The sequence below is a fragment of the Ahaetulla prasina genome, chromosome 4 (genome assembly GCF_028640845.1).
Source record: "Ahaetulla prasina isolate Xishuangbanna chromosome 4, ASM2864084v1, whole genome shotgun sequence".
In the NCBI taxonomy this organism is placed as follows: Eukaryota; Metazoa; Chordata; class Lepidosauria; order Squamata; family Colubridae; genus Ahaetulla; species Ahaetulla prasina.
Window position 1 is genome coordinate 40673809 of NC_080542.1, and position 26684 is coordinate 40700492.

Genomic DNA, 26684 nt, shown 5'->3' on the forward strand with positions numbered 1-26684 from the left:
ACATAATTCTTACAGGAGGGCACTGATGAATACTACCTTCCTGCCTTTAAAATAAACTATTCCATTAAAGGTATGTAATAGGTAGTATTAAAGTAGTATTTTGCTTCTGATTTTAAAATGCCAAAATTGAGCCTCCCTGCTATTTGTTAACTTTTCTTTGGAAAGTTCTTGAAATATAACAATAACCATTATAATTTTTATTTCAAATTCAATTCAAGATTCTTCATTTGAGCATGTACGTTTGTATGTGTGCTAGAGTAGGTATTTTACAGGAGAGAGGGCTGGCCTTTTTAGTTGATTGTATTTCTTGGTATATTTCCACAGCTGAAATTCAGCATGATAATGGACACAGATATTGAAATGTTAGGAGGAAAATTGGACCTTAACAGAAAACATTTGTGTGGAATGACAGATAATGATAGTATTATTACAAGTATTAGCACAAAGATTAACACTTATTCACATGATGCATTACTGTCTATCCAGAATTGTATATATCTTTGTGTACATTTGTGCAGGAATTTTAAAATGTTTCACCCCTTGGAATGTAAAAAAGATATTTTTTTGAGAAGTGACTATCCTTTGATGCTTGAAACTAATGCAAAGTCATTGCAGGGAAAGAGCTTCTTGTTTAAAGAATGTTAATATTTTGAAGAATATAATTGTAGAGAAAAGAATTTGAAAGCAAAAGGAATATATTTGGCCTGGGAATCAACATATATTGTATTTCCCCCAATTATGTTAAAACTATACAGATTTTTCAGTGAGAGATTTTCTTCAGTAGATACTTTTGTGCTGAGGTTGGTAACTCCATGGGCTTTTTTGCTAGGCCATGCTCTTTTTTTTATGGCCTGCTGCTTGTTCTGATGTGTAGGTGTCTTCAACTTCAAATAAGTATGAAAAGCAATCTATTTTGCAGGAATGCTTTGCATGCATTGGAAGGTGAGAACTTTTCCTTCCAAAGCTTCATCTGCTTTTGCTTTTCTTTAACTGTATTTTTAACTGTGTGGTTTGTGAAAAAAAAATTGGTTCTCCCATGTAATGTTTTTCCTGGAGGTGTGGCATTGTCATTCTTCCAGAGCTATGTCACTAGTGCTTCTGCAAGTTAAGTTCCCAGGACTCCCAGCTAAGAAGTTATAGAAACAAAGGTTATCTGTGAATTCCATCCTATTTGTAGAGAGATGGAATGCACTATATAAAAAAATGGAAGTCACGCTAAGCAAGAAATGTTGTGCATGCTAAACTAAAATATTTTTATATGCTTATTATTTGAATTGTAAAAAAAAGTAAATTGTTTTGCTTTTGTTCTTTACAAATTATTCTTTACAAATGCATGTAAGGAATATACATGTGTTGTTTTTGCAAAAATAACCTGGTTATTTAATGAGGGTTGTGTATATTACATATAATCATAGTCAGTAATATTGGACAGAATTATAGTAGCTCTGTAGTAGCCGTTGCTATATAGTAGTAATTAAAGGATTTTATTCCATGAGAATTTTGAATTCCATTTTCAAAAGCAAATATTTTTTTTTAAATCTGTGAATTGGTAAGAAAGGATTTTGAAGATTAGTTACTGCTTGGAAGAGACAGTTTGCTTGATGAATTTAACCACTTTTCTAGAATAGAATAGAATAGAATTTATTGGCCAAGTGTGATTGGACACCCAAGGAATTTGTCTTGGTGCATATGCTCTCAGTGTACATAAAAGAAAAAATACCTTCATCAAGGTACAACATTTACAACATAAATGATGGTCATAGGGTACAATTTAACCCTTAATGATAGCAACAAAAAGTTACAGTCATAAGTTGAAAGATATTGGTGATGGAAACGATGAGAAGATTAATAGTAGTGTAGATTTAGTAAATAGTTTGACAGTGTTGAGTCTATATCTTGAGTAGGGCTTTTTTTTTTCATGCCTTGCCCATTATCTCTTTCCCTTACTCTCATCACCATTGTGTTTCTTTCTCTTTTTAATTTTTGCTGTCAGGCCTCACATTGGCACGGCTATAAATCTTGGCTCTCTAGGCACTTAATCCCCAATTCTGAAATTGGTTTACTGAGCATCGGCAAGAGCTTTTATTGCAGATAGGAATGAAACCTGAACATGTGTCCATTACAGTTAGCAGAAATCAGTCATTCTATAGGCATGTGCTCTAGAGTTGTTTTGATAGCCTTGGAAAGGCTTTTGATTTATGTTTTAACATCTTGCTAGAGGGGAAATTGCTGGTTCCTGCCTTGCTCATCTTTTTTTGCTTACTCCTTCAATTCCATATGTTGGAAGGAAAAAGCATATGTGGGTACATCAATTCTGTTTTATTTTTTTCTCATGAGAGAATTTTTTTTTTGTAGAGGAACAGTTAATCTTGTAAATATACTTATTTTATTTTACAAGCATTTAAGTTTGATTAGTTATGTAGTCTATTAATATATGACTATGATTTTTATTCTGACCCTGCCCTTCAGTTTCAAAGAAAAAGTTATATGGATAGTCTAATTAACATATACTATATGTTAGCACCTTTGGAAACAAAAGAGTTGTGCTTTTTTAAAATGATGCTGCAGTGTCATGAGCCTAAGAAAACATTTGTTTGATTTAAAAGGTGTTTGTTACATAGCCACATGAACTTCTGAATCTAAAGCACTGCACAACTCTCGTGAATATTTCCTCAGATATACAAGTGTATCATGTGCACACATTTACAGAGTCAGTGGGAAAATCTCCAGAACTGATTTCAGTGGATTTGTCAGCCATAAATTGAAAAGATGGGGAGACTGGATATTTCCCCCCACTGCATTAATCATTTTTTCTGCCTACCTTTTGGATGAATACGATACATGTTTCGAAAAAAAGTGAGCTTAACTATGCTGAAATCTCAAAGGAAGAGAGGGTCAGTATTTTATGCAGTGTGTGGTTCGAACTGCAGATTTTTGTTTGGATGTGTTTTGATGCTTGTCATATAAGGAATCTTGTTAAAAAAAATCTTACATTCCTTATATAGATATTATTAGTTGTTAATCACTTAACTAAGTAAAATATATGGGGAAATAGCCGCTAAAATTATGGAAAAAACCCCACGAACTCTCAGTAGTTTGCTTCAGTTCTCATTCTTTACTCTTCTAGGGATTAACACAAATATAAATATTTATGTAAGTTGAATAAGGATAGATTGATTAGTTATAATTTAGGCAGAATTCACTTTTTAAAATGGAATATACACTGCCTTGTATATGTTGCATCATATCTTTGACCAGGCAACTTCTCATTTTGTGGCAATTGCTGTGATTCCTTTTGTTTTATTTTCAGATTCTAGATTATTCATAGCATTCTTTGTTGTAACCTCCCCTGCAATTTTCCCTAGTACAGAGTAGATGCTCATGATTAAGTTGTAAGTTGTCATTTAAATAAAAAAAAATTCCCCTTTCCAGATCAACAAAAATAGAAAATTGCTCTTTTTCTACCATATTCCTATGGAGCTTAACTTGCAATCTAGGTTAATTGTTGTCTAGCTTGAAAAATCTGTGATCATGAGTGTTTTGCTTTCCCCCCTCTTTGGCTATATAAAGATGCTTTGTCTCTCACTCATATTTTCTTTAAGCTTTCTCTTCTTTTGCACTGTTTCTTCTTCTCTGCTTTTCTTCTCTTTTTCTCATCCATCTCCTGGTTCCTCATCCCCTGCATGCCACTAACTAGTTTCATTAGATATTAATTGATTTGTGAATTCAGGCTGAATTGCATCATCAGCAGATGGCGGATCCTGAGTTGTTGGAGGAGTCCTCATCGTTGTTGGAACCAAGCGAAATGGGAAGAGGGGCCCCACTGCGATTGGGGTATGTTTTTCAGAATTAATGGTACTTAATAAAAATTGTAGTACTGATGTTAAGGACCAGAGTTGCCCCAGTATACTGTAATATTATTCTTGGTTTCTTGCATAGGAAAATACAAGTTGGCAGTCTTGTCCTCTGCACTTAACCTTTTCTTTATCAGCTGAATCAGTTACTGGATAATAAGTATATATATTAATCTAAAATAGTGTGGATTTGATTTCTGTATCTATGACTAGTAGAATGTAATAAACTGAAAACAAATTTATCATAGTTTTGAAAAGATAATCTACAATATTTCTAGAGTATCAATTGTTGTACTCTAAAGGTGTTGATAAAAATGTCTGGAGAAGATAATCAGGTATGGCTCACTAACAGTCATAATTGATAATTTTATATTAATTATAATTGATTCATTTGTTTCTAAATTTAGGAAATTAGAAATCCTATTAGGACACAGGAAGATTGCCAAGAAAATAAATAGTTTTAATTTATTTTGGGTAGAACAGCAGTATGCTTGTTTTACTCCACTTTACCTTTGCTGATGTATATCCCACCCTTTTCTCAGAGAATGGAAGGAATGTATACTGCATATATTGTTCTTCTCTCTCATTTTATTCCCATAAACGCCCTCAGAAATACATTGACTTGAGAAAATGTAACTGACTCAAATTCCATATTGAGTTCCATGCCCAAACATGGGCTTCAATCTGCATTCCTTAATTTTTTTAAAGCACTACACTGCACTATTTAACTTAGAGACACATTTTCCCACAGCTGTTGCTATTAATTTTGATAAAGTCTTAACGTCTATCAATTTTATTCAGAAGGATTTTCTAAAAATATTTTTATTTTTTATAATAAATTTCATTATTTTTAATGATAAAATATATATTTTAGAAAAGAAAGAAAAATAATGAATAAATAGCAATAGCACTTAGCACATAGACTTATATACTGCTTTATAATACTTTGCATCCCTCTCTAAGCAGTTTTTACAGAGTCAGCATATTGCCTCCAACAATTTGGCTCCTCATTTTACCCACCTTAGAAGGATGGAAAGCTGAGTCAACCTTGATAAGTTGAAGAGACAAACAAGAGCCCAATTAAGGAGAAGAAACAGAGCAGGGGTGGGGAGAGGGTTAAAAAGCAGTTATAAATGTATTCAATATTTTACTCCCTTTCTAAGTTTATATCATTCTTTCCATAATCTGTTCTTTCCAAATCATCAAATCCATAAATCCAAGTATTTTTTTTTCTTTAGCAAGAAGTCAGTGAGGGGTAATTTTATTCTATAACTGTCTTGATGTTTTCTAGTTGTTTCTTCTATAACGTATCTTAATTTTTAATATGCTATTAAGCATTGAAGAAGACCCAGTTGTGCAGATAAACATCAATATTAATTTCAAAAGCTGATGTGTGACATTTGCAGTGTATGTTTTCCCCAATAGCTAGGTCTTCCTTAAATTTTATTTTCTGATTGTACTCCTTTCAGAAATGTATTTATTTATTTATTTATTTATTTATTTATTTATTTATTTATTTATTTATTTATTATTTAAATTTCTATACCGCCCTTCTCCCGAAGGACTCTGGGCAGTTTACAGCCAGAATAAAACAATTGATACAAAAATTAAAACCAATTTAAAAAGCGAAAATTCAAAGTTGGCTGGATACTATAAAACCAATAAAAACCTCATTTAAAAACCATTAGGCCAGTCCTGCGCGATGGAGCAGAAATGTTTTCAGCTCGCATCGAAAGGTCCGGAGATCAGGGAGTTGGCGGATACCTGGTGGTAGCTTGTTCCAGAGGGTTGGTGCCCCCACAGAGAAGGCCCTCCCCCTGGGGGTCGCCAGCCGACATTGTCTGGCCAATGGCACCCTGAGGAGACCCTCCCTATGGGAGTGCACTGGTCGATGGGAGGCCGCTGGTAGCAGTAGGCGGTCCCATAAATAACCCGGTCCTATGCCATGGAGCGCTTTAAAGGTGGTAACCAATACCTTGAATTGGAAGGCCTATCTTGATATTTTGATAACAGGTATTCTCAGTGAACTTCAAGAATTTAAAAATGCATGTATTTAAGCGTTGATCTTTTTGTACAGTAGCATTCATTCCTCGATAGCTCAGACATTGCTCCAAACCAAACCTTAGTTTATGTTGACCATTAAGAATCTAAATTAAAATATGGTAGGTAAGCATTATACAAAAATTAGAAGCTGTTTATGTCTTATTTTTAATCATAGATTGCAACATCGAAAATATAGATTTTCTTTATAGTCCATAAATTTCTGAGATAGATTGAAGTCCACAGATATAGATTCAATACAGGAAAATCAGAAATTAGCTATTTCTAACCTGATCTCAGAATTCTTAGCCAGCATAGCATAGGTCAAAATTCTGAAAATTGAAATTCATACATTTAAAGGATAATCTGGTTCAGAAAGGGTAAGCTAAACTATGAATTGGTTCAAGAATTGGTTCAATAATTGTACAATTCCCTACATTTCAGACCATTTTTCCCCTGTATTGAACTATGGTTTGATTTTATTCAGATATACAGGTATCAGTTTCACTTCACTCAGAGGCTAGGACTTAGGCTTTTCAAAATTAAGTAGCAAACACATCCCAGATCCATTCCTTAAAATCAAGATTTGTTGTTAGTTGTGAAGTGTCCGACGCATCGCGACCCCATGGACAACATTCCTCCAGGCCTTCCTGTCCTCTATTATTCACCCGAAGTCCATTTAATCTCACGCCAACTGCTTCAGTGACTCCATCCAGCCACCTTGTTCTCTATCGTCCCTTTCTTCTTTGTCCTCAATCTTTCCCAGCATTAGCCTCTTCTCCAGAGAGTCCTTTCTTCTCATTAAGTGGCCAAAGTATTTGAGTAAAGCCAAGATAGTTTATTTCTATTTATATAAAATTATTCTTTTTGCCATGCTATTTATGAGATGACCAATTTCTTTGTATACATGATGTACAATGACGATAAAGGCTATACTATGACAAATTCCATGTTTAAGGAATATAATTTAACATAAAAATCAATGCACATTCCTTTTAAAACATCACTTGAGAATAATGCTTTAAAAGGAATGCACATTAATTTTTATTAATTAATTAATTATTAACATAATTGTATGTTAAATTATTCTCTAATCAAGAAAAAAGATTTAATTTCATTTTTAGATCACACGCACATTTTATATCTTGATCCATTTAGTCTCTAGAATTGAGTATCCTAATTGTTCTTTTCATAATTCAGCTATACAGTTAATACTTTTGTTTTATTTGTTTTTATTTGGTTTCTCCTCTGTTTAGATTTGTGGCTGGAGTGATCAACCGTGAGCGAATCCCGACCTTTGAGCGGATGCTATGGAGGGTGTGCCGTGGAAATGTTTTCTTACGACAAGCTGAAATTGAAAACCCTCTAGAGGACCCAGTAACGGTATAGTGGCCATTTCTGTAGCAGCAGGCTGTAGACCAGGGGTGGGCAATTAATTTTCCCAAGGGGCCATATGAGGAATGGGGATTGTTATGGACAGCCGAACCAATATCTCCCTGCTGCATTTTGCCCTTCAAGGCTGTGCTTTGACTGAGGCCATGGTGGGTCATCTCCTGTGATGACCACCACTTCTTCAACCTGCTTCGGGTGAAGGCCTACTAGTGGTCTTTTCTGTGCCTACAAAGCATACACTCATCTGAAGCAACTTGAGAAGGGTAAATGCAGCTTGAGCCACCTGAAAGGTGCGCTGGGTATGAATAAGGTTCTATAAGGCAGTATTTTCAATATTAAGCAAAAATCAAGAACCTGGGGGCATAATCTCAAGTTGACAGGAGGGAAGATCAACAATAACATAACAATAATGTTAGAAAGCATTACTTCACAGAAGGAGAACTGGAGCCTTGGAACCCATTTCCAGCGGAGATAATGAGTTGGTCATCAGTAACTGAATTTAAACATGCTTGGGATAAACATATGTCCATCATCTGACAAAAATTAAAAAATGAAATAAATAAAAATAATAATTAAAAATAATAAATGCATAATAATAAATAAAAAGGAAAAAAACCCTCAAAGGGCAGACTCGATGGACCATTAGGTTTTTTTCCCCCTGCCATCAGTTTTCTGTTTCTATATTTCTGTTTACAAAGAAAAGCAAAACTCTGGTCATAACAAGTGCCTCTATTCTTATAAAGTTTGTGCAAAAAATTACTAATGAAAAATGTTTTCATTTGAACAAATGCAGGAAGGGTGAGTTTCTATCCGATTCTAGCCATCTGTCTGAAAAATGTGCTGCTGGCCTCTTGGGAAAGTTCAAGGGTTTGGATTCAAAAGTATACTGTTGATATCAGTTCCTTGCCATTTATTTCTTTACCTCCCACTTGTTTACTTCAGATTATCTCTTTAATCAGCAGTCTTGGTTTATCTTTGTGGCTTCTTTGCTTCTGTTGCTGTTTCTCCTGGTAATACATTATTCAGAATGTAAAAGGAATGGTTTTCTTATACTTCCTCCCCCTCTTCCATTATCCTATGGCTACTTGGTGATCTTGGTTGAAGATTTATGAGGGTATAGAATGATTTCAAGGAAAATTTACTGTTTGAAATCCTATTTACCGTATTTTTTGATGTATAAGATGCACCGGAGTATAAGACGCACCTTAATTTGGTGGGAGGAAAACAAGAAAAAAAGAATCCTGCCTCTGCCTACCAGCATCAGGATCAGAAGTGTCCTCACTTCCATTCGAATTTTGATAACGGGTAGCAAAGATCTTTTTAACAGTTTAAAACAAATCCTATCACTCTAACTGGAGTGGGTAGGGTAGGGTGGGGGATGATTTTCATGGGGGCGGAAGGGGGACTTGGCACCGAAGGCTCCATTCTTGAGATGCCCCGTCTTCCTACCTAGCACTTCAGTCCTCCTGGATGCTGCCATCACATAAACACAGTGCCGGGCTTCCCAGAAGTTCCCTGCGCCTTTGCTGCCTTGGTCGGACCCTGATTCCGGAAGTGGCCTGGGGAAGCACGGAGGTTGGGACTTGCTTGGCGAAGCAGGCACTGCGCAGGGGGCAAAAGGCAAGGCACTGCCACCCAAAAACACTGTTGCCACGATTTCTGCCGCCTGGAGATCTCCACTGCCACCCCAGTTCCAAAAATGGGGTGTGCAGAGGCAAAGAAAGAGCCTCGCGTTTTCGGGCGGTTCCAGGCATTAGAGATCATGGCAACAGTTTTTTGATAGCAGCGCCTTGCCTGACACCTCCTGCGCAGCGCCCAGCAAGCCACTAGCAGAAGCCGACTTCAGAAAAGGAGGAGGAAGGCTCTGCAAATTGTTCGGGGAATTGAGGAGGAAAATGCTGGAAAATGCAATGCATGGAGGCAACACTCTTTTTCCTCCCCGATTGCCTGAAGCAATTCGCAAAGCTGCGCACCTTCCTTTTCTTATTCTGTAAATTGCTTCGGAGAATTGAGGAAAAAAACGTCAGAATATGCAATGCATGGAGGCAACGCTCTTTTTCCTCCCTGAATGCCTGAAGCAATTCGCAAAGCCGCGCACCCTCCTTTTCTGAAGTCGGCTTCTGCTCCTGGCCCGGGAGGCGGATCTGACCAGGAGGAAAGAATAGAATAGAATAGAATAGAATAGAATAGAATAGAATAGAATAGAATAGAATTGAATAGAATTGAATAGAATTGAATTGAATTTTTTATTGGCCAAGTGTGATTGGACACACAAGGAATTTGTCTTGGTGCATTTGCTCTCAGTGAGAAAGTGAGAGAAAGTGAGACTGCAAAAAAGGAGGAGGAGGGCACGCGGTTTTGCGAATTGCTTCAGGCAATCGGAGGAAAAAGAGCGTTGCCTCTATGCAATGCGTTTTCTGGTGTTTTCCTCCTCAATTCCCCGAAACAACTTGCAGAGCCGTGCACTCTCCTCCTCCTCTTCCTTTTCCACAGTCTCACTTTCTCTTTCCTCCTGGTCAGATGGAGGGGGTGGCGGGTGGATAGGGCTACATTTGGTGTATAAGACACACCCAGATTTTCACCCCCTTCTTGGGGGTAAAAAGGTGTGTCTTATACACCGAAAAATACGGTATTTAAACCTGACTTGAAAGCATAGAAGCTCATAAAGTTAGAGTAGAGGTGTATCCATAAAATGCTATTCATGACAATTATATTGGAAGGTTTTACATTCAGTAAAGACCTAATTCATTATATTTTGAGCCTAAAAAGATCTATTGTTTCAATATATTTATCTATTATTAAACCTAATCAATTATTAGTAATTCTTTTTTTCCTTTACTTTCTGGGTAGCTTAGGTTGAGTTTCTGGAACTATTGCTGCATGAGTATATTTTGCAATTCTGTGCTGTATGCGTTTGTTGTACAGTATGGCTTAGCTCTCTTGCCATTTTCATGGCATACTGAAGTAGTTGAGGAAAAGTGAAAGGCTTTTTTTATTCGCCCTCCCTCCTCACCAATCCTGAGGCTGCTTCAAATCTTGAAAAAGATTTCAGGAAACTTCAGAAAATATATATGCTTCTAGTTAGCAGGGATATGATGATAAGAGAGATTGAATTTGAGAAGTCCCCAGTAAATGTTATGACTACGTGATAAATTTGAACCAGGATTTTCATGATCCAAAGCTAATACCTTAGCTATTCTCAGCTGTATAGCTTTAATTCCAAATGGACCTTCTCTATCTTTTCTCTTCTAGGGTGACTATGTGCACAAGTCTGTGTTCATTATTTTTTTCCAAGGTGACCAGCTGAAAAACAGAGTCAAGAAGATCTGTGAAGGGTAAGCAAACCAGAATAAGAAGACTTTTGATTTGCAACTCTTATGATTCATTTTACATTATTTTCTAACCTCCCCATCCATTTACATATATAACATATAGCTGGTTGGAGGGTGGCCAGAATAGTAATCTCATGATCAGGTTATTATTATTATTTATATTGAATCACCTCTTTGTGCCTTTTAGATTCCGGGCTTCTTTGTACCCCTGTCCAGAAACTCCACAGGAAAGGAAGGAAATGGCTGCTGGAGTCAACACAAGGATTGATGATCTTCTGATGGTATAATAATGATAAAATAAGGCCGGAAGAGACAGTTCTTAATGTTTTTATACTCTTTATTTCTGAATTGGTCTCTATAGTAAACTTACCTGTATACATAGGCTGTAATTTGCAGAAATCATATTAATTAGATGAATTTGATGCCAAGTAACCTATATCTGTTGACTAATATTGAATAGAATCTCATTACATTTGAAGAGCCACAAATTGCCTACCTATTACAACACTTGTTATTTGATTTGGTGCTGGTTCTGCACAGAGTACATTTTTTTGGATGAACTTCAGAAGTAATTTTTGGGGAAGTACTAAATAATGAATTTACTGTCTGTCACATGGTATGTATGAAGGGCCATACTTCTCACTGTCTGATGTTCTATATCAGGGATGTCAAACTCAATTTCATGAAAGACTGCATCAGGATTGCATTTGACCTGGGGGATGGGCGACTGGGCATGACTGAGGTGGGTGTGACCAGGGTAGGCATGACCAGCTCGACATTCTGCAGCTCTCTTCCAGCAAAAACTGAGCCTGAGAAGGCCACATGCACGGCCCTCCTGAGCTCTGTTTTCTCTGGTAGAGGCACTGCGGGCTGTCCTTTGCTGTTTCCAGGGCAGCTCCACGGGCCGAATCTGGCCCGCAGGCGTTGAGTTTGACATCCCTGTTCTATGTCAACTCATACACAATAACTTTCATGCCCACTGTTACTTGACATCTTAAAACACTCTGAACCAGCATTGAAAGACTCTGCTCAAATAGATGAAGAGAGTAGGTTGAAGTTTAATTTAGAGGTAACAATGTGGAATTGGAGTACAATTGACAAATAACTCAATTTTACAAATAAAGTGGCAAGCCTACCTAATACTCTCTCCTCCTCCTATTTTCTCCACAACAATAGCCCTATGAGGTGGGTTGGCTGAGAGGGAGTGATTGGGCCAAGATCATCCAGCTGGGTTTCATGGCTAAGATGGTACTATAACTCATGATCTCCTGTTTTCTAGCCTGATGCTTTAAACACTAGATTAGGCTGTTATGAGTTTAATAATAATAATAATAATAATACTTCAATTTGTATACCGCCCTTCTCCCGAAGGACTCAGGGCGGTGCACAGCCAGAATAAAATACGAAAAGAACAATACATATAATATTAAGAACAACCCCTAAAAACTTATTCAATTGGCTAAAAATTTTAAATACAATAACACCCTATAAAATTTACAAAAATTTAAAACCCATAAAAGCAAATTAAAATTTTTTAAATCAAGCCAGTCCAGCTAAACGGAATAAATAGGTTTTAAGTTCGTGGCGAAAGGTCCGAAGGTCGGATAGTTGACGAAGTCCAGGGGGAAGTTCGTTCCACAGGGTAGGAGCCCCCACAGAGAAGGCCCTCCCCCTGGTGGCCGCCAGTCGACATTGCTTGGCTGATGGCACCCTAAGGAGTCCCTCTCTGTGAGAACGCACCGGTCGCTGGGAGATAGAAGATGGCAGTAGATGGTCCCGTAAATATCCTGGTCCTAAGCCATGGAGCGCTTTGAAGGTAGTCACCAATACCTTGAAGCGCACCCGGAAGACAACAGGCAGCCAGTGCAGTCTGCGCAGGATGGGTGTTACATGGGAGCTCCGAACCGTTCCCTCTATCACCCGCGCAGCTGCATTCTGGACTAACTGGAGTCTCCGGGTGCTCTTCAAGGGGAGCCCCATGTAGAGAGCATTGCAATAGTCCAAGCGAGAGGTCACGAGAGTATGAGTGACCGTGCATAGGGCATCCCGGTCCAGGAAGGGGCGCAACTGGCGAATCAGGTGAACCTGATAAAAAGCTCGCCTGGAGACAGTCGTCAAATGGTCTTCGAAAGACAACCGCCCATCCAGGAGAACGCCCAAGTTGCGCACCCTTTCCATCGGGGCCAATGACTTGCCCCCAACAGTCAGCCGCGGCTGCAGCTGACTGTACCGGGGTGCCGGCATCCACAGCCACTCCGTCTTGGAGGGATTAAGCTTGAGCCTGTTCCTCCCAATCCAGACCCGTACGGCTTCCAGACACCGGGACAGTACTTCGATAGCTTCATTGGGATGGCCTGGGGTGGAAAAGTACAGCTGCGTATCATCAGCATACAGTTGGTATCTCACCCCAAAACCACTGATGATCTCGCCCAGCTGCTTCATATAGATGTTGAACAGGAGAGGCGAGAGAATCGATCCCTGCGGCACCCCACACATGAGGCGCCTCGGGGTCGATCTCTGCCCCCTGTCAACACCGTCTGTGTCCGGTCAGAGAGGTAGGAGGAGAACAACCGATAAACGGTGCCTCCCACTCCCAGACCCTCCAACCGGCGCAGCAAGATACCATGGTCGATGGTATCGAAGGCCGCTGAGAGATCTAATAGGACCAGGGCAGAGGAGTAACACTTATCCCTGGCCCTCCAGAGATCATCCACCAAGGCGACCAAAGCTGTCTCCGTACTGTATCCGGGCCGGAAGCCGGACTGGAACGGGTCTAGATAGACGGTTTCATCCAGGTACTGGGGTAATTGACGTGCCACCGCACTCTCTACAACCTTTGCCGTAAAACGAAGGTTGGAGACTGGACGGTAATTTCCTAAAACAGCTGGGTCCAGGGAAGGCTTCTTGAGGAGAGGTCTCCTCTTTCAAGGCAGCGGGAAAGCCCCCCTCCCGCAAAGAAGCATTTGTAATCCCCCGGAGCCAGCCTCGTGTTACCTCCTGCGTGGCCAGCACCAACTAGGAGGGGCACGGGTCCAGTAAACATGTGGTGGCATTCAACCTTCCCAGTAACCTGTCCATGTCCTCGGGAGTCACAGGGTCAAAACTATCCCAAACAAGACGAGTCTCGAAACTCTCGCCTGGATCTACCCAATTTTGATCCAATCCATCCCGAAGCTGAATGATTTTATCGTATAGATAACCGTTAAACTCCTTGGCATGCCCTTGTAATGGGTCCTCCCGCCCCTCCTGTTGAAGGAGAGAGCGGGTAACCCGAAACAGGGCGGCCGGGCGGTTATCTGCCGGCGCAATGAGGGAGGAAACGTAAGAACGCTTCGCTTCCCTCAATGCCACTAGGTAGGTCTTACTATAGGACCTAACTAGTGTCCGGTCAGCCTCAGAACGGCTGGATCTCCAGGCATTCTCTAGGCGTCTTCTCCGGCGTTTCATCTCCCTCAGCTCCTCGGAGAACCAAGGAGCTGGTTGAGACCTGCGCCAGGTCAGAGGCCGCAAAGGCACGACACGGTCCAAAGCTCCAGCCGCGGCCTGTTCCCAGGCCGTGACTAGTTCCTCAGTCGTGCCTCGGGCCAGATACATGTTTTCCTACATACTTTTCATAAACTCAAGGATAAAAACTTTAAAACTGCTTTGTCAATAGCTGATTTCTGAGGGATGTTTGAAAGCTCTATTGATTCAGAATATTAGCTATTCCTGCTTTAATTATATTGCTTACTTCTAGAACTTCTAAGTATATTTCGAGATCAGATGCTATATTGAAATTTCAAAAATTAGAACCTTTGTGGAACAATGTGTCTTGTGTCCAGGATGTTAGCCTTTGGCAAGGCAGCGTGGAAAATATTATTACAAATTAACCATTAACCATCTGTAAAAATATAAAGTTTTAGTGTAGTTTCTAAAGTTGTTATATTTGCTATAGGCTTTTCCTGAACTTTGCATAGCAGACAATTTTTTAATGTTGTAAATAGGGTGAAGTTACATTATAAACCAATGAGGTAAAGTTACATTATAAAATTTAACACATTTTAAATGACTTGGGGCAATCTGGCTTTTTTCATGAGAAATCTCCTAGGGTCAGATACATTCAAATTTCATTCTTTTCTAGCTAAACGTCACAGTTTGCCACCTAGTTTTTTTTTTAATTTTCTGCTTTATTCTAGTAAATACAAACAGAATTAAAGAGGTGTGAACCTTTCCTTATTGATAATATAAGCAATCTGTTTTTTTTTCTTTTTGGAATAGTCTAAGAGAAGATAAGAAGATAAGCCATAATGTGCTTTGTCTGTTTTCTCTCTGAGGAAAATGGGCTGTTAAGAAATAAGAATCATAAATAAATAAATAAAATTAAAATTTCAAAATACAAGGACAGGATTGGAACTGTAGAACTGGTGTAGCCCAGATAACTCTTTTGCTCTCACCAGTGCGTAGTTTGTATTCTTGCTTTCAACTGTTTTGTTCCTGGAATTAAAGGATTATTTACTCTTCATGTAGAAGAGTTGGACATCAGTACATTGCTTAAATTTAATCATCATATTAATCTTGTCTTCTAAGGCAAGGAAATAAATTTGTAGTTTGTGTGAAGGCTGGGCTACAGTGTGAAATTCTCAAATTAGAGTGAACTTATATGAATTTCCATAGCTCATAGATGATGTATACAGGATAGACTCCATTTCCCATTTTTATAACAATGTCTCTCCTTCCCATGGCAGGTACTGAACCAAACTGAAGATCATCGTCAGAGGGTTCTTCAGGCTGCTGCAAAGAATGTCCGTGTTTGGTTCATAAAGGTGCGCAAGATGAAAGCCATTTACCATACTCTGAACCTCTGCAATATTGATGTGACCCAGAAATGCCTCATTGCTGAAGTCTGGTGTCCTGTAGCTGACCTTGATTCCATTCAATTTGCTCTCAGGCGTGGCACGGTGAGCACAATTCATACCTCTTAACCTCTTCTACGATGTTCAACATTATTGCTAGCCCTGACTTTCAAGAAAACATGGAGTTTTCTGAGTCTTGCAAGCAAAATCTATTTGTGTAAACAGACTGCAGGGTTTTTTTTTTAAGTTAAAACATTCCCTTTCCATCTGGATTAGAGAGAAGCGCTATGATGTTCCTTGAAATGCGTCCCAACTTTGAAAGCATATGACCTTTAATTCACATTTCTTAGTTGTTTCTCAAGAGGAGGCTTGCCTTGATTTTTGTTCTCTCAGAAATACAGATAGTCTTGAATTCAGATAAGTGATAGCCCACTTCTTTTGAATTCCTTTGGGTTTTTAAAAGCAAAGCTTTTGCAACAGTTCTGACTTTATTTATAAGAATTTCCTCATATATAATTTATACATTTGACTGAAAGAGTGATAGAATCCAGTATATTTCTGGTTGTAATTCAGAAGGAAATCCAAACATCTATTTTGCTAATTGTTTTTTTTTAAAAGAATATCTTGTATTCACCAAAATTAAAAAGTGTTTTCTAAAATAGCTAAATAAAAAGGTATGCTAGAACAGGGGTCTCCAACCTTGTCAACTTTAAGACTTGTGGACTTCAACTCCCAGAGTTCCTCAGCCAGCTTTGCTGGGAGTTGAAGTCCACAAGTCTTAAAGTTGACAAGGTTGGAGACCCCTGTGCTAGAATATTTGCAAGAGTGAAAGATTGCAAAAGCTGTCTGGATTTCCACTCAGTTGAAAAAGTAACTTTTCTAATCTTCATTGTGTTTATGTATAACAGGAGCATAGTGGATCCACTGTCCCCTCTATTCTCAATAGGATGCAGACCAACCAGACTCCACCTACATACAATAAGACCAACAAATTCACTGATGGGTTTCAAAACATTGTAGATGCTTATGGCATTGGAACCTATCGTGAGATAAATCCAGGTACTTGCATGTATCCTATGAAACTGTCTAGCTTCTGATAATTTGTTTTAAGAGTCTGATTTGTCCCCTTTCTGACTTATTCTGTTGCAACAATTTACTGTTGCTGAAGAGTAAATTTGTTTTGGTTTCTTTCTACTGAAAGAAACCAAAACAAATAAAAAGTCAATATTTCTGTTGATCAATTCTACATATCAATTCTATTGACTTATTAATCCAGTTTTATTTTATATTACTGGAAAATTGCTAAGTAAGTTTAATATACTAGGTTTTGAGTTCCAGGAAAGAAATTATTTAAAAGAGAAATTTGACATTTTTTTTTCATGTTAAGTTGGCAAATATAATTTTAAAATCAAATCCTGCCTTCTTATAATTCTGTAATTTTTCCTAGTATAATACATTTTTCAATAAGCCTTTTGTACATTTTAGAGTTTTTTATAGGTGCATATAATTAGTTAAAATATATATATAATATTTTTTATTCTGATCCAGGATATGACCATCTTTAAAACTTTGGGCTGTGGTTCTAGTAATATTAAAAGTACTATAAAGTTAGAAATTGCAATCAAAATAATAAAACAAGCAGCAATCCTGTGAGAAAGGATTGCAACATTTGGGACTGTTTCCTTAGAAAACTGTTACGTAAAAAGGGAGAAGAGAGAGAAAATAAACTTGTCCTCAATCATAATTCCAGAACTAAGAAATAATGTTAACCACAACCACTAGGTAGTTGTCAGCTTCTGGAAACCATAGCAGTATGAAATGGTTTAGAGGGGGGAAAAGTTGCATTACTGGTGTTCTACATCCCACCTATTTCATTTTCTCACTTTTCTGGTTTTGTATCACTTCTAGTACTTTATATCCATTCAGTAGTATTTTTTAGCCATCCCAGACAATATTTTACCCATAATATTTTATACCGAACTTGTCCCAGAATACTGACGTGAAAAAGATAGCTATACTTATTTGCACAAGGGAAAATATGGATTCAGTTCCAAAATTACAAACATTCTATACATTTAACATTTATATAGCTTTATAAAAGTTTCTTGTGTCTTTTAAGGCACCAGTATCAAAACATTTCCTAATCACAGATAAATTAAACTGACTTAGTCCAGGCATGCTTAGTAGATCATCATTTTCAAGAACTGTTCTGTATCATTCTGGTAAATAATTTTCAATCTCCCATTCTCTCAGCTCCATACACAATTATAACCTTCCCATTCTTATTTGCTGTGATGTTTGGCGATTTTGGACATGGCATTCTTATGACACTTTTTGCTGTCTGGATGGTAATCAGAGAGAGCCGCATTCTATCACAAAAGAGTGATAATGAGGTAATTTGACCACTGACTTGAGAAGTTAATATGTAAATTTAAGGCAGGCCCTCACGGAGCTTTCTTAGTAGTTTGTGATTTGAGGAGCTTTAATTTCTCAGCTTATTATATTCAGTTGGAGAAAACTGCTTTGTTTTCTTTGGAACTACTGTGTGAAAATTTTTTCTACTATATGACTTTATGTAAAACAATTGACAATTGACAGATATTGCTTTTTGTTCTTCTGAATCGGAGATGAGATCATGATGAGATCAAAGGTTTGGGCCTCTGAAGGGATAGAGCAGAGTTAAGTAGCCCAGAAGCCACTTAGAGCTTCCACACTTGATGGAATTTATGTCATTAAATGTTCATTTGAGAGAGATGGGCAGTTAAGGAGCAAAATGTACTTCATAAAATCTCTCTCTTCTAAACATCAAGCCAAGTTTTCCAATTGGGATGAAGATTTAAGGGGTAAAATATGTGTCTTAACTTTCTGCAGGGCCAGAGGAACATTTTTGTTCTTTGAACCCTTACATCTTCTTAGAGAAATGTAAAAAAAGCTCCTTTCTTTAAAGAAATCAGGTCTATAATATGATCTAAAGTTGAAAAAGACTGTCTATTTGGGAGTCAGAGAAAGATGCTTGGAAGCATAGTTTTGTATTCTTATTGTATTGTTGTCACATATTTCCAGTTCATTTTTTTAATTTCTCTTCTCTTTTCCTCTCCTAATCTCCTTTTCTAACTTGAACAGATATTCAACATTATTTTCAGTGGCCGCTACATTATACTGTTGATGGGTTCTTTCTCCATTTATACTGGCCTGATCTATAATGACTGTTTCTCAAAGTCACTCAATATGTTTGGCTCATCCTGGAGTGTTCGCCCAATGTTTCAGAAATCCAACTGGACGTAAGTGATGAAACGCCTGCAAAGGCAATGGATAGCAAAATATTTGGGAAATTATTTCAGGAGGTTTGGAAAATGATGGGTTGATAAAAAACATGGAAATGGCAGAATAACATTGAATGTTTACTCTTTTATAACTGTGTCAGGAGCACATTGATTGTGTCATATCTGTTCTGCTCTGCTTAGATATTAATGCACTTGCTTCTTTTCCTTTCTCTACAGAGAAGATCTTCTCCGGGAGTATCCTATGCTTCAGCTTAATCCCGCCATTGATGGTGTCTTTGGTGGAGCATATCCCTTTGGCATTGATCCAGTATGAACCACCATTTTCTATTTTCCCTCCCCCTTCTCCTTTATATTGTTTCCCCTTCCACGCATTCCCACTTTATGCTTTATAAATTAAAAGTGATACCAAAGTACCAAAAATGTCTGATTCACTAGAAAAAAAGATCATTAGTTCAGTTGTTTTGTTAATGTTATAGGCTGTTTACTGCATGTTAAGAGAGCATTAGATTATGCAGAATGAGATGATAGAATTTTACATTTCATCTTGGTCTTTAAAAGTTATATTTTTAAAATGTTTTCTACATGCATCAGTAGTATACAACTTGTATTATGCTCTCCTGAAATGCTGACTTTCCATATTTTGAAATCATCCAAAAATACAGGCAATCCTAGCTATGTCTAAAATGGATGGGACATTCACCTGGATTACCAGAATTTCCTTTACATTCAAATCCTTTTATAGAAACATCTCAGATTGTTTCTGTCATCATGAGGTCCATAAACTGGTAGTGTTTAATTGGTTATTTAAAGTGAGAATGGTTTTTTTGTCCCACTACTTTGGTCTAACCATTACACTTTATTCTTTGTAGGTAAATAGAATTTTGAAATAAAGTATGAAAGGTTCATCTCTCCATCAGCACAATAACTCTCTGATAACTATGTAAAATAGGGCCACATTTAGCCCAGGGGGGAAAAATCAACAAATGAAAGATCATATTAAAAACTAGGCTTGGGGGTTGCAGAAGAAACATTCCTAAAAATTCATCCAGTATATCTTTGTGGGAGAGGCACTTGGGCAGTGGTTCAACATGTTGTGACTGCTCTATTCTAAACTTTTTCTTCAAGTCACATGACCCAGACTAGGATGAGTGCCTCCAGTGCTTATATGTATAGAACTTATGGCCAATGCTGGAAAGGGGTTGGAAAGAATTCCAGATGCTATGGTCTACTTTCTGTCCTACCTTGTTTCATTTTTTTTTCTCTAGATCTGGAATATTGCTACCAACAAGCTGACGTTCCTTAACTCCTTCAAAATGAAGATGTCAGTAATTCTAGGCATCATCCACATGATGTTTGGTGTCACTCTTAGTCTGCTGAACCATATGTGAGTGTGTTCCATTTAATTAAATTATAAAAAAAGTAAAGGATATGGAAGTAAAGATTCATTACAATTTATTTTTACTTTGTTCTGAATAATAGAATCTTATGGACTGCCAGAACTCATGCATTTTTTAAAAAAATTAAGAAATTTTCTTATAACGTATTGTTACCAAGATAACTAAAGGAACATGTTCATAAAATTGCTGGAAGCTAAGTATCGAAGGGGGCTTGGAATTAACTATTCAATAAATAAACCTTATTTAGTTTAGCAATTGACTATGCATATTAACTAAACAATTAATTTCACAATTTGCTGGCTGAATTTTTTTCCTAAATATTTCTTAATATTTTTCCTAAAATATTTTTTCATACCTCTATAGCTATTTTAAGAAACCTCTGAACATCTTCCTTGGCTTTATTCCTGAAATTATCTTCATGTCTTCATTGTTTGGATATTTGATCATCCTTATCTTCTATAAGTGGGCAGCATACAATGCTAAGAACTCCATGCATGCACCAAGTCTTCTTATTCACCTCATCAACATGTTCCTCTTCTCCTATGAAAAAAATGCCCAAATGCTTTATAGCGGGCAGGTAGGTAATCTAGTAAAGAGTTCTCCTCTATAGGGCACTTTTTTGTTTATTCATTTGGGGGTTTTAAATAAATTATCCATGGAGAGAGAGGCAAAATGTCAAGCCTGAATTTGAGTCATAACATTACCAGTTAGTACAGTCTTTGGGGGAAAAGAGATCCAATTTATTCTAATGGTTAAGACTAGAAACCAAGAAGAGTGTTAGGTCTAGGCATCCTTTGATCAGTCACTGTCTCCCAGCCCACAGTGTTAGACTATGGGCAACAAGCTGGTTGGTTAATTCCTGTAACAACTAATAGGATCAACATTTGGTTGAACTGAAAAGTGGACCCTGCATCTGCAGAAAAAACTTTAGACAGAAAGAAAAAACAATACCGATATTTGGAAAATACTATGCAAGATATATTAAAGCAACCCCCAGTTGTTTCAGTGCGATTTGTATCAGGATATTTGGCAGAGAGAAATTCTGATTAACAGCAAGTTAATAGACATTTTAGCAATGGTTCAGAGTCTCCCATGTCATTGACACTGAATATTTTGCTCCTAAATGTGGAATGCAGCTTCTGTCATTAAGATCTTATTTACTTTTAGTGGCGATGTCATAGATTGCCCTGTTTTTCTTACAGAAAGGTATTCAGTGCTTCCTGGTAGTAGTAGCATTTCTGTGTATCCCATGGATGCTGATTGCTAAGCCCCTGGTTCTTCGCCAACAGTATTTGCAAAGAAAGCATTTGGTGAGTGACTATAAGATTTTTTTCCTAAGAATCTTTTTATTTATTCAAGTATGGAAGCTTGGTCCAATTTTCTTCAGTGAAGAACTGCATGCAGATGAATATTACCCTTGGGTTTTTTCTGCTGTGTGCTAAGGAACAGGTACACCCATAATTGCCTAGTATTGTCTGAATCTGTCTCCTGAAATCTTGATCCGTATGCATGCATATGCCACATAGGATTCCAAAGAGCTACTTTAGATATGCCCAACCCTGTGGGATTCTTGATATTTTCTTTTAAACAGTGGACACTTCTGTCATAAATACTTTGGGGCTCTACTTTCAGTTTAGAAGATTTAGTTACATAGAGAAGGATGCTGCTTTTTAAGGAAAAATAAGCCTTCACAAACCCTTGAATATGTTTTGAGTCTTTTTTTTTTTAAATCTAGGACTATAAAGGGAAATTTGTCTTACTGGCATGTTACTGAAATAACGGGCCAGGCAGCCTAAAAGACAGACTGCCCCCATGATTCTCCAAAGATCTGACTCTGGCTTCCAGATCTGTTGTTCTTGTGCCAAGTACATTGTTAAGATGCAACTGCCCTTCAAAGTGCAGCTCAGTTAAAGACACTCCCTCTTCCTTCTCTGACCCTCTCATTTTCCCATGACCCCTCCATTTGTCTCCCTTTTTTTCTCTTGTTTTTCTTCTCCTTTCCTGCTTTCTTTCCTTCCATTCACTATCAGGAAGGGCAGCCTGAGGAACCCCATGTCAGCCCAAGCCAGAGTCCGCAGGCAATAGAGGCAGCAGCGGCTGCAACAGTGAGTGGATTAAAAGATGCCACCTATACACATGATGAAAGTGTCAGAAGGTGTCAGGAGCTTTGGAAAGTATCTACCCTGAGGAAGAGGAATAGCACAGCTGCCTTTTGCTCAAAAAGATACAGTCCAATAATCTTATTCTACCCACACACATATAGGAAATGATACAGTCTAAGTTTATATTCGGAGGATCTTGCAGTTACAATATATTGCAGAAGATTCTCTGCATGTTTTAAAGCACGTGCTCACTATTTTAGAGTGCCAGCCAGGGCTTTTTGGAATTAATGATCCCTTTGTACCCTTATCCCTAGTTGCATACATCCTCTCTGAATGCAGATTGTAAAGAAAAAGGACAACAGTGAAAAAGTGCATTTAAAGGCAGCTTGCCTGCTGTTATACTTCTTATTGTGCTGAAAAACTTCAGAGTTCCTGAGAAAATAATTTGAAAAACACATTATAGTACTTTATTAAAAGTCATCACAATCTGGAAAGAATATCCCCTGTTTTGTATTTGCCTCTGATTTTTCCATAGTTGACAGCTTTTTCCTCCTTCTATTACGATCCAACCCAGGATCCCTCTTTCCAACATACTTTAAATTTTTCATACTACTTTTTTAAAATTACAGTTACATTACAGTCTTTGCAGTAGTATCATCTATTCCGAGTTTACCTTTGCAGTCATCACTATTTTTCTGTCCATTGAAAGTATACTTCAGGAATCCTTGTGACAGTGCATTGAAATATAGCTGTCACTTACTGGAGAGACTTCTATATAATTCGATAGCTTTTTGACTCTTATATAGTTTCCTTTGTTTTAAACTCCTGGCTGTCTTAAAAATCATGTGAATATCATGACTTCTTGTTGCAGTATTTTGTTCTTGGAATAAATCATATGATCACTTCTTTAAAAATCAGGAATGTTATTTGACAGAATACAATGTATTTTCAGTCTTACTTTGTAAACTGGAATTATAAATTGTATATAAAAAGTATTACCTCATTTTATCTGAGATCAAGGCTGATTTCTCAGACTCAGGTTACAAAGTTAAAGTTAAAAACTTTGGAACTGCTTTACTGAGTTAAGTCAAAGGTCAGTACTACTTGCTAACCAGTAATATTCCTATGGAAATTTACAAAATAACATATTAAATCTTAAGATTCTTCTAATTTTATCTGGGAACAAAGATCATTTCCAATCTCAAGTGTACAGAGTCAAGCTTAAGTACATAAGAACTATTTTATAGAATAGAATAGAATAGAATAGAATAGAATAGAATAGAATAGAATAGAGGACAACAACAACAACAACAACAATAATAATAATAGGACTATAAGGGGCGTGCATGAGCACAAAAGTGCCTACCGTTCCTGTCCTATTGTTCCCTTTATTATATCAAATTAATATAGCTAATGCATATATATATATAAAATATATATATATATATATATATTTTCTTCATGATATGTTTTTTTTACTTAGGACAATGTTTGTGTATACTGTTGTGACAAAATGAAATAAAAAAAAAAAGACTAGAATAGAATAGAATTTTTATTGGCCAAGTGTGATTGGACACACAAGGAATTTGTCTTGGTGCATATGCTCTCAGTGTACATAAAAGAAAAGATACCTTCATCAAGGTACAACATTTACAATACAAATGATGGTCATAGGGTACAAATTTAACACTTAATGATACAACACTTAATGATAATCATAGGGTACAAATAAGCAATCAGGAACAATTAATATCAATATAAATCATAAGGATTACCAGCAACAAAGTTACAGTCACAGTCATAAGTGGAAAGAGATTTATTGAGTCAAATCAAGTTGTAGTATCCTGCTTGCTAACCAAGCAGGTATCTATGGAATGATACCTATGAGAATGACATGAAAGTGGAGGCTTTTTCAATATTTGGTTTTCAAGTTAGAGTGTCTGCTTATTCAGAGGGTCTCTGCAGTGTGATGATTTGCAAACAATAGTTACCTCTGTAGCTATGCAGGATTCTAATCAGAATCATATGAAGTAGGACAGAATTAACTGTAGATAAGATTTTTGGTGATTAGCTAATGAGGTTATCATGTGAAGCTAAATGAAATGAAATTTATCTAAGGAAATGTGAGTTTCCTCACTTTTTTCAGTAAATAATTTGAGTTTATTCTCAAATTATCAATTAGGGTAACTATGAAAAGTATATTTTTAAGATTAAGAGGAATATAAAACACGTAAATGATTTTTCTTGTTATTGCTTTTGTAATGATCTAACAGATAAACCAATGCTTTCTAATAATTTGGGGAGAGTTGAATATGCCAGTGTTGAGAATGTCAAATGTCTAAACATATGCCTGCTAACTTCCCTGCTTTTGTCTTCAGGCACCTATTAGTGACAACCATGTTTCATATGAGATGCTGATTGATCTTGCTATCATTCCTCTATTTGCTGGCAAATAATTATTTTAGCTAATAATTTTGTCTTTTAATAAATTTATTTTTTATTTATTAGAAAATTTATATTGTTGCCTATTCACACTTGGCTTACAGGGATATAAAAACATCATATATAAAAAATAAAACTAATAAAAGAAAGTAATAAAATAGTACATTAATAAAATAATAGCCTCCCCCCTCACCCTGGCGAAACACATCACACAAGCCATTTAATGGGCTCCATCCTGCTCTGGGTTCCCCAGGCCCACTGGCAGAACCAGGTCTTCAGTGCCTTCCGAAAGAGTGTTAGAGTGGGGGCCATTCTAATCTTTGGGGGAATGATGTTCCAGAGAGAGGGAGGACAGAGAAGGCCCTTCTTCTGGGTCCCCCAAGGTATATCTCCCTAGGGGATGGGATCCACAACATTCCTTGCCTCCCCACTCTAGTGGGTTGGGTAGATGTGACTGGCAAGAGACGGTCCCTCAGATAACCTGGTCCCAAGCCATGAAGGGCTTTAAAGATGACAACCAGCATCTTGAATTGTACCCGGAAGCAAATTGGCAGCCAATGCAGTTCCTTCAGGAGAGGTGATACCTGTGTACACTGAGGTCTGCACAAAACCATGCGGACCACTGCATTTTGCACCAACTGGAGCTCTTGGATTCTCTTCAAGGGTAGCCCCATGTATAGTGCATTGCTGTAGTCAAGGCGGGAAGTGACTAGGGAACGAGTGACCTTGAGTAGGGATTGTTGGTCCAGGAAAGAGCATAACTGGCACACAACCCACAGTTGCGCAAAGGCCCTCCTGGCCATGACTGCCACCTGCTCTTCAAGTGGGAGTTGCAAGTCCAGGAGAACCCCCAGACTACGCACAGGGTCTGTTTGGGGTAGTGCCACCCCATCCAAGACCAAAGGTGGAAATTCTCCATGGGAAAATGAGGCCAAAGAACCCCAGAGCCACTCAGTCTTGCCAGTATTCACTTTCAACCCATTGCTTCCCATCCAGCTCTTAACAGCCTCCAGGCACTGCAAGAGAGTCTTCCTCTTTCTCCTGAATATTGCAAATTCTTCTAGGTCTACAGAACTTAGTGGGAGATGTATAGATCTTTTTAAAAGAAGCTGTCCTAGAAGAGGGTCAGTTTTTTACCCCCTTTTTTACAAATTAGGCAAACGCCAGCCCTTTAGGATAGACCAAACTAGAAATCCAAACTTATGAATACTACTTTTATTATAAGTTACAGTAACTGAATCTTACAATTCTGAATGAACTCCCTACCCCACTTTGTCTCTATGAGAACTAAGGAAGTCAAGTCTAAGATGCTTACTCAAATTACATTTTGGCCAACTCAAATTTCTTTTATCTGATTGGTGTCTTGCCTGTGGCACTTCTTCTGTTCCTCAGGTTTATTTCTAATGCACATTACCTCAAATGAGATATGTGTAATGATCTAGTTTAAGAGGTTAGTTAAAGCTGTAGCAAAGGATGCTAAAAAACAAGTGTATTTTTGGTGTGTTCAGAATAAAAGATGGCAAATAAAAAGCTTAATGAATATGATAGAAAGCTAATAGAGAAGATGTAACTGTTCAATTTTTATTTTAGCTCAGTTTTTCTGAGAGAAGAATCTGTTTTCCACTAGGCACTGATAGAAAATAGTTCATCTTGATAGAAATATTGCCAGGGAATGTATACTGAAGCTGAATGAATTGAGATTGCCTGAGCCTAATACATTCCATTCTAGGATACTGAAAAAAATTGCTGATAGATTGGCTTAGCTTCTACTATCTGAGAAATGCTGGAGAATGGGAACAGTATCAGATCACTGAAAAATGAAAAATATTCCTTTGTTCAAAAAAAGAGAAAAAAGGAGGATTCAAGGAACAATAGATTGACATTGATATCTGAGAATATGCTAAAGCAAATAATAAATAAGCTGGAAGTACTTTGGAAAAAATGAAGTGAAATTACAGTAATAGAAACCAGTGTTTATCATTAATAAGTCTTGCAAGGTTAATATTTCA

The 26684-nt window shown here is 37.5% G+C and overlaps 1 protein-coding gene across 6 annotated transcripts in view; it reads left to right on the top strand.

The window, feature by feature from the left end:
- The window catches only part of ATP6V0A1 (ATPase H+ transporting V0 subunit a1), a 60752-nt gene that overhangs the window by 13473 nt on the left and 20595 nt on the right, over nt 1-26684 (top strand). For 2 of the 6 annotated variants that reach the window (XM_058179837.1, XM_058179838.1), the window contains exons 6-18: nt 3731-3834; nt 7151-7277; nt 10539-10621; nt 10806-10899; nt 15343-15555; nt 16359-16509; nt 17704-17843; nt 18574-18731; nt 18951-19041; nt 20000-20118; nt 20495-20708; nt 21334-21441; nt 22162-22236. In XM_058179837.1, coding sequence (XP_058035820.1) covers nt 3731-3834; nt 7151-7277; nt 10539-10621; nt 10806-10899; nt 15343-15555; nt 16359-16509; nt 17704-17843; nt 18574-18731; nt 18951-19041; nt 20000-20118; nt 20495-20708; nt 21334-21441; nt 22162-22236 — 1677 coding nt within the window. The remainder of the gene's footprint in view (nt 1-3730; nt 3835-7150; nt 7278-10538; nt 10622-10805; nt 10900-15342; nt 15556-16358; nt 16510-17703; nt 17844-18573; nt 18732-18950; nt 19042-19999; nt 20119-20494; nt 20709-21333; nt 21442-22161; nt 22237-26684) is intronic. The other 4 variants (XM_058179839.1, XM_058179840.1, XM_058179841.1 and 1 more) reach the window with 4 other exon arrangements.